At 48.1% G+C, this 12,690-nt stretch overlaps 1 protein-coding gene across 7 annotated transcripts in view; it reads left to right on the top strand.

The window, feature by feature from the left end:
- The window catches only part of ARHGEF10 (Rho guanine nucleotide exchange factor 10), a 156,376-nt gene that overhangs the window by 108,661 nt on the left and 35,025 nt on the right, over positions 1-12,690 (top strand). For all 7 annotated transcript variants that reach the window (XM_078347017.1, XM_078347018.1, XM_035269816.3 and 4 more), the window contains 5 exons: positions 948-1,069; positions 2,038-2,124; positions 4,678-4,901; positions 5,534-5,691; positions 9,538-9,680. In XM_078347017.1, coding sequence (XP_078203143.1) covers positions 948-1,069; positions 2,038-2,124; positions 4,678-4,901; positions 5,534-5,691; positions 9,538-9,680 — 734 coding nt within the window. The remainder of the gene's footprint in view (positions 1-947; positions 1,070-2,037; positions 2,125-4,677; positions 4,902-5,533; positions 5,692-9,537; positions 9,681-12,690) is intronic.

Here is a 12,690-nt window from a genome sequence, read left to right on the forward strand (position 1 = left end):
ACTAAGGATCCTCCCAGCACCGAAGATAAACCCTGTGGTTTTCCTGTAGGTGTCACTGATTTCCTTGGTCCGATGTCTCTGCAGCCTTGATTATTTTTTGCTCTCTGTGTAATGTACTTATACACACGCCTCAGACTTGTTACTCAGAACATACTGGGCTGTCATGTGTCTGTAAAATTCTCTTTCTGTGGTAGATAATCTGAAATGTTAACTGAGTACAAAATAGAGAAGGGAAATGCAGAGCGTGGATAATGCCATTGCCCCAGGGAGCTCTGATCCGTGGAAGGGCCTTGTCTGGAAGGGAAAGCCTTCCTGACAAGGAAGCAGAAACACAGCCCCTCTCTTTCTTGCTAAATAATTTAGTGGTTTGTCAGGTCAGGTTCAAAGTGACTCAGCAAACAAGGAGGTAGCCACTCTCTAAAGAGAATGAGCTGAACATGCAGATAAGTCCCCTTCCGTCTTCAGGTCCAACGCCTGTTCCTTAATACCCAGGTTGACGGTTTGTTTCAGTGGCAAAATATTTCTCCATTTCGTTGTGCTTTTTTATCTCAGTATTATACCATGTTTTAAAGTTTCTTAATACATCTCTGGTGTCTGAATCTAAACGTCTCTCTTGCTTTGGAGAAAAGTAGAGAAAGATGAAGGGAAGTGACCTATGTGGTTTCCACAGCAAAGTTTCGCAGCCTTTGGGTCCAGCATACAGGAGGCGCAAACAGGAAGATGTCCCTCCCATTTAGATGGGGCGATGCTGCCTCCTGAAATAATGCCGTAAATACACAGTGTATGCTGTAAGAGGAGACCGTACTGTTTTCCAGAAGTCAAACCTGGAGTTGTCTGGTCCCAAACAGAACGCTAGGAGCGTCCCCTGCTGTGGCCCGTGGCGCTGCAGGTGTGTTGCATGTAAATTAACTGCATTCTTGCTCATTTCTTTCTGAATATAATCACAGAAGAGGAGAACCATATGGGCTGGTTCTGTGTGGAAGATGATGGGAATCACATTAAAAAGGAGAAGCATCCTCTCCTTGTCGGACACATGCCCGTGATGGTGGCCAAGCAGCAGGAGTTCAAGGTAAAGGGAGGCCCGGCAGGGCCCAGCCCACGGTGGGGTGCACCTCGCAGCTCTGACTGGGCCAGTTGGGAGGTGATTCTTAAGGGGCATGGTAAGAACATGGTCTTCCCAGGTTAACCAGAGTCGCTGCTTCTCGAGAGGTGATTCATTTGGAAATAAGATTGCTGTTGTTTAAAACCTAAAAAACCCAGCTATTATCTCTGAAGCCCAGTCCTGGGCTAGGACCCTGGGCTGTTCCAACAGCTCCACAGCGTCGGAGGCCTTGCTAGTTAAACAGGGGCACGTGTTTCACATTTGTAGCTCTGTTTCGCCTCTGCTTGGCCAACAGTCTGTTTCCACAGCAGATCGTAACTCCAGGTCTCATGTCTGCTTGAGGCACCATCCCGCTCTCTGCCTCGGTAGACTCCACCTCCAGGGTGGCATCTCGTTAATGTTCCTGGTGTCACTGACTCAGGCACAACAGGCCAGGGCCTTCAGTGACGTTGGCGATATCTTATTCTTTAAGAAATAAAGATACTATTTCTCACCCTGGTCTCTGGCTGGGGTTTCCTAGCAGCTTCCCCAACCCCTCCCATTGGGAGTCTCAGACAGTGCACAGGACTCCCCTGGGAGACACCTGGGTGGGCCAGGGAAGGGAAGAGGCTCAGGCTTTCTCACTCATAGGCTGCGCTCGATGTCTCCGGGGCCGGCTCTCCCATCTGATGCGCCCCTGGATTTCTGCGTGCTGATGGGATCTGAAGAGTAAGATACCAAAGGTTGAATCTGCTTAGGTGTTTGCTTCTAAAAAGCTAGCTTCTGAGACTTGTACTTTTAAACTTTTATCCTCCTATTTCAATCTTTGATAGGTAATGAACCTATAATTTCTGTGGTTATACGTTGGAAGTGAGTCATCCATTTAAGATGTTATATAGTCTAACAGCCTCTTAGCTCTGTTTTATATGTGAACGTTTCATTTTATTCCATTTTAGATTGAATGTGCTGCTTATAATCCTGAACCTTACCTAAACAATGAAAGCCAGCCGGATTCATTTTCCACGGCACATGGTTTCCTGTGGGTAAGATGTGTTTATGTGTTTTTAGCGCAGGTTCACAGAGAATCAACATTCGTAGTAGGTGTGATGAGAGACTACGATGTGAACCGCTCAGTGGAGAGTTGGTGGTGGCTGAGCCCAGAGTGTACTCACAAACATGAACCCTTCTTTGAAAGGGAGCTGGAAAAGATTTAGAGTTCTTAGGAATGCAAGTATTTGTTTCTTTTCCTTTTCATCTTAAACATTTACCAGATAAAGTTCAGTCCAAAGACAATAAACTAATATGACAATAATTTTAATATTTTTTTCCATTTTGGTGGCAACACTGCATGGTTTCTCTTTCCAAGACTGGCTTTTTGCAGTGGAAACTTAGCAATTAAAATTAATTTGTTCCAAATGAAATATTGCATCTGAAATTAGGGTGCTATTGCGGTAGACGTTCCTGGTTCCTGCAAATGAGAGTCGAGCTGTGTGGTCCGAGGCTCTCCCGTCTCTGGTTTCCTGTGTTCCCTCCCTGCAGCCTCAGACTTGCCCTCCAGCGGTCCACTGTGCTTTTCCAAACCCTCATCCTTCCCTCCCAGGCGTCCTGTGCAGCAAGTCATGCCTCTCACTTCTCACAGCCACGGATCCTGCTTGGTCCATGTTCCTAGTTGAGTGTCAGAAACGGAACAACCCAATTAGCTGGTATTTCGTTCGTACCAACCTATGAATGGAGGAGTAGCTGTAATTCCCTTGGGGGTTTCCACTTTTAGGAGACCTGTTTTCCATCTAGGCAGGCAGACCTGTCATCACTGAAGCTTCATCCCCTCGCCTGGTCACAGCCCAGCCCTGTAGGCAGTGCAGGGGCTTGGGAGATTGGCATTCTTCCCTGACAGCATGAAAGTAGGATGTCTGTGTGTAGCGTGGAATACATACGGGAAAGATAAGGAGAGTTTGACAACATTCTCAAAGTTGGTGGAAAAGAAAAAGAATCAGTGAAAACACCACCCTAAATTAGCTAGTGCTTTCTGTTCACAGGGATCAGACCCTTTCCCACTTAAAAAAATTAAATTTAAGTTTAAATTGGGAAACTGCTATGTGTTCTCATTGTTGAGATTCGAACACACAGGAAGTTCACGTACACACTTGTAGCAGTGCTACTTTAGAAATTCCGCAGCTGGGTGCGGTGGCTCACACCTGTAATCCCAGCACTTTGGGAGGCTGAGGCGGGTGGATCACAAGGTCAGGTGGCTCACACCTGTAATCCCAGCACTTTGGGAAGCTGAGGCGGGCGGATCACTAGGTCAGGTGGCTCACACCTGTAATCCCAGCACTTTGGGAAGCTGAGGCGGGCGGATCACTAGGTCAGGTGGCTCACACCTGTAATCCCAGCACTTTGGGAAGCTGAGGCAGGTGGATCACTAGGTCAGGTGGCTCACACCTGTAATCCCAGCACTTTGGGAGGCTGAGGTGGGAGGATCACAAGGTCAGGTGGCTCACACCTGTAATCCCAGCACTTTGGGAGGCTGAGGCGGGTGGATCACAAGGTCAGGTGGCTCACACCTGTAATCCCAGCACTTTGGGAGGCTGAGGCGGGCGGATTCAAGACCAGCCTGGACAACACAGTGATTGCCCATCTCTGCTAAAAATACAAAAATTAGCTGGCATGCTGACATGAACCTGTAGTCCCAGTAGTCCCAGCAACTTGGGAGGCTCAGGCAGGAGAATCACTTGAACCTGGGAGGCCGAGGTTGCAGCAAGCTGAGATTGCATCACTGCATTCCAGCCTGGACAACAGATCGAGACTCCATCTCAAAAAAAAAAAAAGAATTCCGCAACATACCACGTGTTGAGTTCAAATGGTCTACCTTGGGATATATTCTTATTGATGTTTTTCACATTTGAAAGGTTTATTTTCTTAGCCAAGGTCATTAAACTTCAGTGTTATTAAAGTGGATGATAATCTGCTTCTTAGAACTTTAAATTGAGACTGGATAGGCCTTTACCTTTGTATTGTGATGACTACATGATTTTTTTTTTTTTTTTTGAGAAGGAGTTTCGCTGTTGTTACCCAGACTGGAGTGCAATGGCACGATCTCGGCTCACTGCAACCCCCGCCTTCTGGGTTCAGGCAATTCTCCTGCCTCAGCCTCCTGAGTAGCTGGAACTACAGGCGTGTGCCACCATGTGCAGCTAATTTTTGTATTTTTAGTGGAGACATGGTTTCACCTTGTTGACCAGGATGGTCTCGATCTCTTGACCTCGTGATCCACCCGCTTTGGCCTCCCAAAGTGCTGAGATTATAGGCATGAGCCACCGCTCCCAGCCAACTACATGCTTTTTAAAGTATAGAAATGTAACTTTGTAAAAATTAAAGTTATGCTCTTGCCTTAAAATTTTTTGAAAACCCTAATTAAATATGTTGAGAAGAAAAGGGGCCTCTGTGAGCAATTGCTTAAGCATTTTTTGATTTTTCTAAGTGTGTTGATTCTCATATGAAAATCGAAGCTTGTCATGGTCTGTAAGTGTCAGATTCCAGCGCATTATGGAACCCTCCACACTCCCATTTTCATTTTTTCTCCTCATTCTCTGGTGCAGATTGGAAGTTGTACCCATCAAATGGGTCAGATTGCCATCGTCTCGTTTCAAAATTCCACCCCCAAAGTCATCGAGTGCTTCAATGTCGAATCTCGAATCCTGTGCATGCTGTACATTCCTGTTGAGGAGAAGCGCAGAGAACCCAGGGCACCCCTGGACCCTGAGACCTCAGCCACAAGAGCTTCTGATGTCCCAACGATCTGCGTAGGGACGGAGGAGGGAAGGTAGGTAGCACTCAACACGTTACAGAGAATCGGCCAGCTCTGCCCGTGGAGGGCATGGTGGGGAGCCTGTCCTGGAAAGAGTCCTTGACTTTGACTCAGGAGCAGCCCGTGTAGGAATTAGGGGATACCAGGGGAAATTTTTAGGGTCATTGCACTTTGAAATAACTAGTGAATTGGGCTCCTGGAAATTATTCTCGGAAAGTCTTAAAGAGAAGTGGTATTTCTTTAAATGAGAAAGTTTTGCTGTTTGCCACTGAAATGTCTCATTTTCATTCATGCTTTTTAAAAGCACGTCCCCCCTAATATTTTGGGATAAAACCACCACCATATTTTATGTTGTGATCATATTGAATTGACACCATTTAAAGGAGAGTTAAAATGATTTTCCTGATGTGAAGTTACAAGATATATAGGAAGAACTAATTGTTTTTATACATCCCAGAATTTCCCTTTTAAAAATAAAGAAATCAAGGTGGTTGCAAATTTTTAAAAAGCGCGGGCAAGTGTTTCTAGGGATGGATGAGGACAGGCAAGAGGGAAGAATTGAAATGTTTTGCGTTTATGTTAATAGACACCCTCATTCTTCTCCCAACGAGCAAATATATTTATTAGCTTGTATTTTTCTCTTAAAGCATTTCCATTTATAAAAGCAGTCAAGGCTCCAAGAAAGTGAGACTTCAGCACTTTTTCACTCCTGAGAAGTCCACAGTCATGAGCCTGGCTTGCACGTCTCAGAGCCTGTACGCCGGCCTGGTCAACGGAGCGGTCGCCAGCTACACCAGGGCCCCAGGTGAGGCGGGTCTCATGGCCTCCTGGCCAGTCCTCGGGGATTGCTTGGCCCCTGCATGTGGTTTAGCCTCCCTCCCCTACGCTCGTCACCCTGGCCCAAGGCCTGTGTGTGTTGCTTCTTCCCCAAAAGGTGTTTGTTGAATACACAGATGTCATTTCAGAAGTCGCTCTCCCTGTCTCCTCCCACCTCTTGGCTTGGCTGTTTCTCCCCCTTGGATGGGGGCCCAGGCCATGCAGTGTGGTCCCTCAGTGTGTCCTGCGCTGACCAGCGAGCAGCCCGTCTGCCGGTCAGGGCCTCTTGGACCTGGGCTAGTGCTCTTTGTTCCGGTGCTGCTCCCTTAGTCCCTCATGTCCTCTTGACCGCAGGGCTAAGGACTCCATTGTGTTCCACTGGGTGCCATGGATGAGGTGCTCCCTGGCCCATCCCACCTCGTCCCTGCAACCGCTGGGGGTGGTCAGGCTGCTGTTCTCTCTCCAGCCACTGCCACATTTGTGGTATCCTGCTTTGCAGGCTCTTCCTGCGGAAGCTCTGGTTATGGGGCTTTCCTTCCAGCTTCCTTGGTGCTGGCTGAGGCTGCTCTCCTGGCCCTTCCCTCAGCCCTGAGTGCAGGGGTGCCGAGCCCCAGCCTGGAGCCCTACCATTCTCAGTGCTGCCATTCCCAGAGTGGAACACACAGGGCTTCCCTCCCCTGAAAGCAGTCCTGCGCCATCCTCCCCGTGGCCGGGAGCCAGCCTGGGCCGGTCCTGTCCTCTTCCCTCCTGCACGACTGTCCCTCGGACCATCCATCATTCATTCTTCTACCTCGAGACCATGTCCCAGCTCACTCCCATCATCACCACCCTGGTCCAAATAGCCCAGCTCCCGCCTGGATGGCAGCCTTGCTTCCCATTCATTCTTGCATTTCTACCCGTTCATTCTCCAAACATTTGTTATTGAGATTTATAAACTGTAAATAGGTCTTTACGTCCGCTGCTTACAATTGTCTGGTGAGTCCCCAGTGTCCTTAGGATAAAATTCCAGTCCTTGTTCTAGTCCACAGGCACTTCACCCTCCAACCACCCCGGTTGTCTCTGCCCTGAGCATCCTGCTCCCTGCTGCCATTGGAGCTCCTCCCTCCTTAGAATGTGTGCCAGCCCCTCCCTGAGCCTGGGCTGAGCCCTTGGACTTTGATATCTCCTCGTTGGGGGGGCTCTCTCAACCTGCTCCACAGAGACGGCCCCTCCTTCTCCTGTGTGCTTCCAGCCTGGCCTGTGTGCACACTTGTGCCAAGAAGGCCTGGTCTTTCTCACGCCACTAGGTGGAGGAGGCACAGGAGCCACTCTTGTCTTGCCCCTCAGCCATCTGGACTCTGACCTGCTGATCCCTGGCTCCTTGGCGGGTCCCTGGTTGCCTCCCTCTCATCTGGTGGGTGCCCCAGCCTGCCTTCCGGTCTGCACCCTCCTCCTCACTCGGCCTCATGATTTCAGTTATCCACAGACAGTTGAGTGTCTTCGGGGCTGGCCTCTCCCATTCCAGTCCTGCTTTGTCATTTACCTGTTGTTATAACCTCTGCCGGCCTCCTTGGCCGAATTTCTTGTCCCGTCACTGCTCCGGGATGGGGTGGGGCCTCCACAGCTGCTTCCCTGCTGCCGCTCTGCAGTCTTCAGTCTTTCATGAAGCTTCATGGAGGAATGTGTGTTGATAGACTTTTTCATATAATCTGGATTTTTTTCTGTTTTCTAGTTTCTGTTAAATGCAATGGAAGTGACAGTTGGATTCTGTAAAGTGTATTGTATGCTTATGTCCCCCATTTTTTCCCTGGGTTTCATCATGGGCATGTCTGAGTCTCTCGCTTGGCTGCGTCGCCGTCCTGTCCACTGTGCAGCCCTGTGCTGGGCTGTGTTTTTGCCTCATCTGTAACATGATCTGTAACTGAGATGGACTGAATGTGTCTCTTCGCGTCTTCCTCACGGAGCGCTGGCGGGCATTCCGTCTGGGAGCCCGCGAGGTGGCCTCTGCACAAGCGCATAGCCTGCCACTTCATTCTTGGAGGTGGGGAATGTGGCTGGCTGGAGGCCTCAGCCTGTGCAGAGCGAGGAGGCTGCTTCCCGGCTCCTCACTGTTGCCAGGGCCCTGACTTTCAAGGCTCTTAAGAATCTGAAATTCTGTGGCAATTTTCAGACTTTTAAGTGTTAGTTCAGAACGTCATTAGCATGTGCCTGTGTCTGGCTGTGGTGTGGGCAGCCTGCTGAGGGCTCTGGCCTGAGACAGGTATGCAGGGAGAAGTCATCCCAAGAAAGACAAGTGCACGCCGCACAGTGCAGAAAGACCCACTCAGGTGCTTAGAGAACAAAGGTCAGTTACTGGAAGTTAAACCTTAACCAAGCGAAACATCTGAAGTGGGCCATCCTGTCACTGAGCTTCCAGTTCTTGTTTCAAAGGAACTGTGCTATCCGTCGGACGCTGCCACGTCACACTGGACAGCCAGGATTCAAGTGCAGCGGGTAGTGGATAGAGCTCTGACCTAGGATTCAAAACCCTGCATTCTTGTGCCACTCCGTGCCCTTCAGAGCCTGTGAATGTCAGAGAAAACGGTAGCTCTGCACTCAGTCCATGTAGTTCTGGGGGTCGCACTGCTTTAGAGGGCTGTGAGTGCCAGATGGGAAGGCCCATGCACACTGGGCCCTGTGCACATATTCCACGTGAAAAGCAGGCTCACGTTCCCTGGGGCTCATCATCACCCAGCAACACTCTTTAGCCTAATTGCAACATTAAAGCATTTCCATTCAATCACGGAAAGTATGCCACAAGGCGAAGCTTGGATAGTTGCCTGTTAGTGACTGCACACCTCAGCTTCAGACACTCGTTTTGTATTCAGAGGTTCAGGGCTTGAAATCCAGAACAAATGGGTAAGAACTAGGGCCGCGTTCTCCTGACTGAGTGAAGCGTGTTTATTTGATTAGGAAGTCGAAGGCATCGATGCATTCATAATTTAGTTACATTTTTAAGGTCGATGCCTTAATTAATGCTTAGATGGAGAATTGAAGAATTCATTTTAATTATTTACGGGATAATTACATTAGTCACTTTAAAAATTTATGGTAAATCTTGTTTCAAATACTTTTTATTGGTGTTCAAGCTAATGACTCATAGTTGATATAAAGTGTGAAAGACCTCACCAGTAGATCTTTGAAAATATTTTCGAACCAAAATGTTTTATGACTCCCTAGGCTTCAAGAAAGGGAACAAATTTATCAAAAGAAAGGAATTCCTTTTACCTCAATTTTGGCTTTTTAAAGCATTGTGAAGATGTGGTCTCTCCTCGTGATACCGTAGATAGCAAGGCACGTGTTAGAGTGGAAACAGCTAATGGGGAGTGCGACATCCGCCCGGTTATTTTGCATGCAGCTCGTTCCCATGACGATGGTACCGTCTTATGTACTGTTATTGTAGATAGAAGTATTTATTGAACACCTGTGCGTTGAGTACTGTGCTGAGTTTTTTACACGCATTATTTCAATTTAATTCTTGAAACCTTTGAGGCTACTGATAGAATGGTCTTCATCATACAGTAGGGAAGCTGAGATTCAGGGTGAATGAGTAGTTTGTCTGGGACACACGTGAAGGGGATAGGTGGAGGGCCCAGGCTGTGCACACCACAGCTGTCTGTGCTTCCTGATAGGCTCCATGGCCTCACTGGTGTGGCCGACAGCTCGTGGATCCCCCCCACACACAGGATCAGGCACTAGAGTTCACACTACATGTGCTCTTCTGGTTGTCTGTTATTTAAAATGATCTGTGATCCCATTTTCCTATTCCTGTGTACAGAATACTGAACTTGAATGAAATTACGTCTTTTCTTTTAAGATGGATCCTGGGATTCAGAACCTCAAAAAGTGATAAAGTTAGGTGTCCTGCCCGTTAGAAGTCTACTCATGATGGAAGACACGTTGTGGGCAGCTTCTGGAGGTCAAGTCTTCATCATCAGTGTGGAGACTCACGATGTAGAGGTAAGTCGCGTAGGGGGCTACACAGTGCGGAAAAGACGCCTTTCAGATGCAGCTCAGCTGACCCCCAGTGCCGAAGTCAAAGAAGGCTTCTTGTCCGTGGCCACGTGCTAACAGAAAACTCCTTCCAGCCAGGCATGGTGGCTCACGCTTGCAATGCCAACACTCTGAGAGGCTGAGGTTGGAGGATCGTTTGAGTTCAGGAGTTCCAGGCCAGCCTGAGCAACAAAGTAAGACCCTGCCCTGCAAATAAATAAATCAATAAATAAAATTAACTGGGTGTGGTGCTGCGCACCTGTACAAGTGCTCTAAAGGCTGAGGCAGGAGCCCGACTCGAGCGCAGGAGGTTCACACTTCATTGAGCCAAGATCTCGCCACTGCACTCCAGCCTGGGCAACAGAGCAAGATTATGTCTCAAAAATGGGGAAAAAAAAAAAAGGGAAAGAAAATTCCTTCTAGGTTTGGCTTAGAAAGGCAAGTTGAGAACACTCAACTAACCACTTTTTAACCATTTAGCTGTGTTCACTGGCTACCTGCTAAGTAAAAGAAGCATTGCCTTAAGAAATGTATTCAGTGTGAACTTAGAGAGTCCTCAAGGACTCAGGAAAAATTCTTACTTGATTGAGGTGACATTTCAATTCACTGGGCTAAATGGATCATTCACCGAAGAATGGGGAAATGAATGGGCCACACTGGGGAAACAGAGCTGGCTCTCAGACCCCAGCCCTCTCCTATTCTAAACTCTCCAGATGGACGGGAATTTCAACATCAAATGAAACTATAAACCTCTAAGATAAAAAGCCGTAGAATGCTTTTATTACTTTGCAATGGAGAAAGCCTCTCCAAGCGTGCCACAAACCCGGAAATTACCATGATAAATAAAATGATACAGCTTAATAACATTTTTTTACATCTAAATATGTGTATGAGATATTCATAGAGGAAAAACTGGGAAAACATTTCCTGTATATATGACTAAAATTAATGTTCTTAAATACAAAGATTTCTTACTAAACTAAGAAAAAGATAACCAACCCAACACAAGATGCTCAAAGGACATGAATAGGCAGCTCACAGAAAAAGAAATGTAAATAAACGATAAACTCATATGCACATACCTTAGCCTTATTAGCAACTAAAATACCATTAAAGCAAGGCACTATTTTATTGATAAACTTTATTTCTAGAACAGTTTGAGGTTCACTGCACAACTGAGTGGAAAGTATAGAACTTTCCACGTACCCCTCCCTACACACCCGCGGCCCCTCCCTCCACCAGCCCTCCTGGAGTGGCGCGTTTGTTACAGTCCATGAGCCTGCGTGGGCCTTTCGTCCTAACCTGGAGTCCACAGTTCACTGAGGGCTTACGCCGGGTACCGTGCGTCTGCGGGTTTGGGTAAATGTATCGTAACGTTGCCTACCACTATAGCTCGTGAAGAGGGTTCACTGCCCCGGAAATCCTCTGTTCTCTGTTCAGCCCTCCCTCCCCCAGCCCCAGCAACCACAGGTCTTCAAGGTGCCCTTTATTCAGATTGACAGAAGGTAAATGCTAAGTGCAACCCAGTTGGAATGTGGGGGCACAGGGTTCTCAGGACTGTGGGGCCTTAGGACAGCCCCTCCAGAGGGCACTTACCTGTTACCAGTTAGCACTGGGCTCATAACATCTTCCTGCAAGCTCCCTGCCCTGGAGAAATCCACTCCACAGAGGAGCTTGTGCACACACACGTAGGGTGTCCCTTGCAACCTTGTTGGTATGGCAAACACTCGGGAGTGTCCTAAATGCGTGCGCATGGGAGGAGCTGGGGAAAGAAAGGCATCTGTGCCCCATGGAGCAGGTGAGCTCGGGCAGTGGGAGGAGGCCTGCCCTCTCCTTGTGAGTGTTCCTAAATGTGTGCCCATGAGGGCATATGTGGGCAAGCAGGCTGTGGAACACTGTCTGAGCTCATTCCCAGGGAGGCTGTGGTACCCAGCGAGCCCACCCATGTCTGCTCTTGTCAGTGGCTGTGTGACGTGCCAGAGTGTGTGTGGGTGCAGCTAGACAGGCACTCCTGAAGTAATAAGGAAAAGGCCACATACTGCTTGTCGCACCTGCGGTTTTCAGCCATGTCATGTGTGGCGTTTATTATAAGGTGGCACTGTCTTATTTTCTCCTGTCTGTTCATGGCCATGTGTCGCCCCCACTGACCCTAAACAAACCCTGATAACACAGGTGTTTTTTTCAGCCAACGAAATGGATCAACTCATCATTAAAAATTCCTTTGGGCTGTGCACAGTAGCTCACACCTGTAATTTCAGCCCTTTGGGAGACCAAGATGGGTTGGACTCAGGAGTTCGAGACCATGAGCAACATGGCAAAACCCCATCTCTACAAAAAAATCTATAAATTAGCTATAGATTTATAATCTATAAATTTATAAATATGCATAGTAGTGCATACCCATAGTCCTGGGTATTCAGGAGGCTGAGGTGGGGGGATCACTTGAGCCCAGGAAATTGAGGCTGCAGTGAGCCGAGATCACACTGCTATATACCAGCCTAAGCAACAGAGTGAGACCTTGTCTCAAAAAAAAAATTCCTTTGACCCTCACCAAAAGGTCATAGGAAAGAATGTCTTCAGTTGGGGCGAGGGGTGTAATTTCGTCTCTTTGAAGCCTCTGAAGATGCTCTCATGACTAAATCACCACAAATCCAGAAGGAAACATTATCATTATGGGCTTCTAAAAACGCTTGTCTAGGCCATTGTCAGGAGGGGTGTATCAGTTCCCAGGGCAGGAACTTTCAGACCTTTTGCTGGTATTTCATGAATCACAGTTGCACACACTGGGACCTGTTTCAGGATGTCCTGAGGTGGCATGCTCTGTCGTCTCAGAGAGAAAGCGGCTCCCCAGCTGCCACACGGACGTGACTTGCGCTGCCAGTGAGTGTCAGAATGTGGGCTGATGCCATTTTCATCAGGAAAGGGCTCTCCAGCTGGTCCTGGAGATGTGAGATCCACACTGGGGCATGGTGCAGAT

This window comes from Callithrix jacchus, chromosome 13, assembly GCF_049354715.1.
Source record: "Callithrix jacchus isolate 240 chromosome 13, calJac240_pri, whole genome shotgun sequence".
Classification (NCBI taxonomy): domain Eukaryota; kingdom Metazoa; phylum Chordata; class Mammalia; order Primates; family Cebidae; genus Callithrix; species Callithrix jacchus.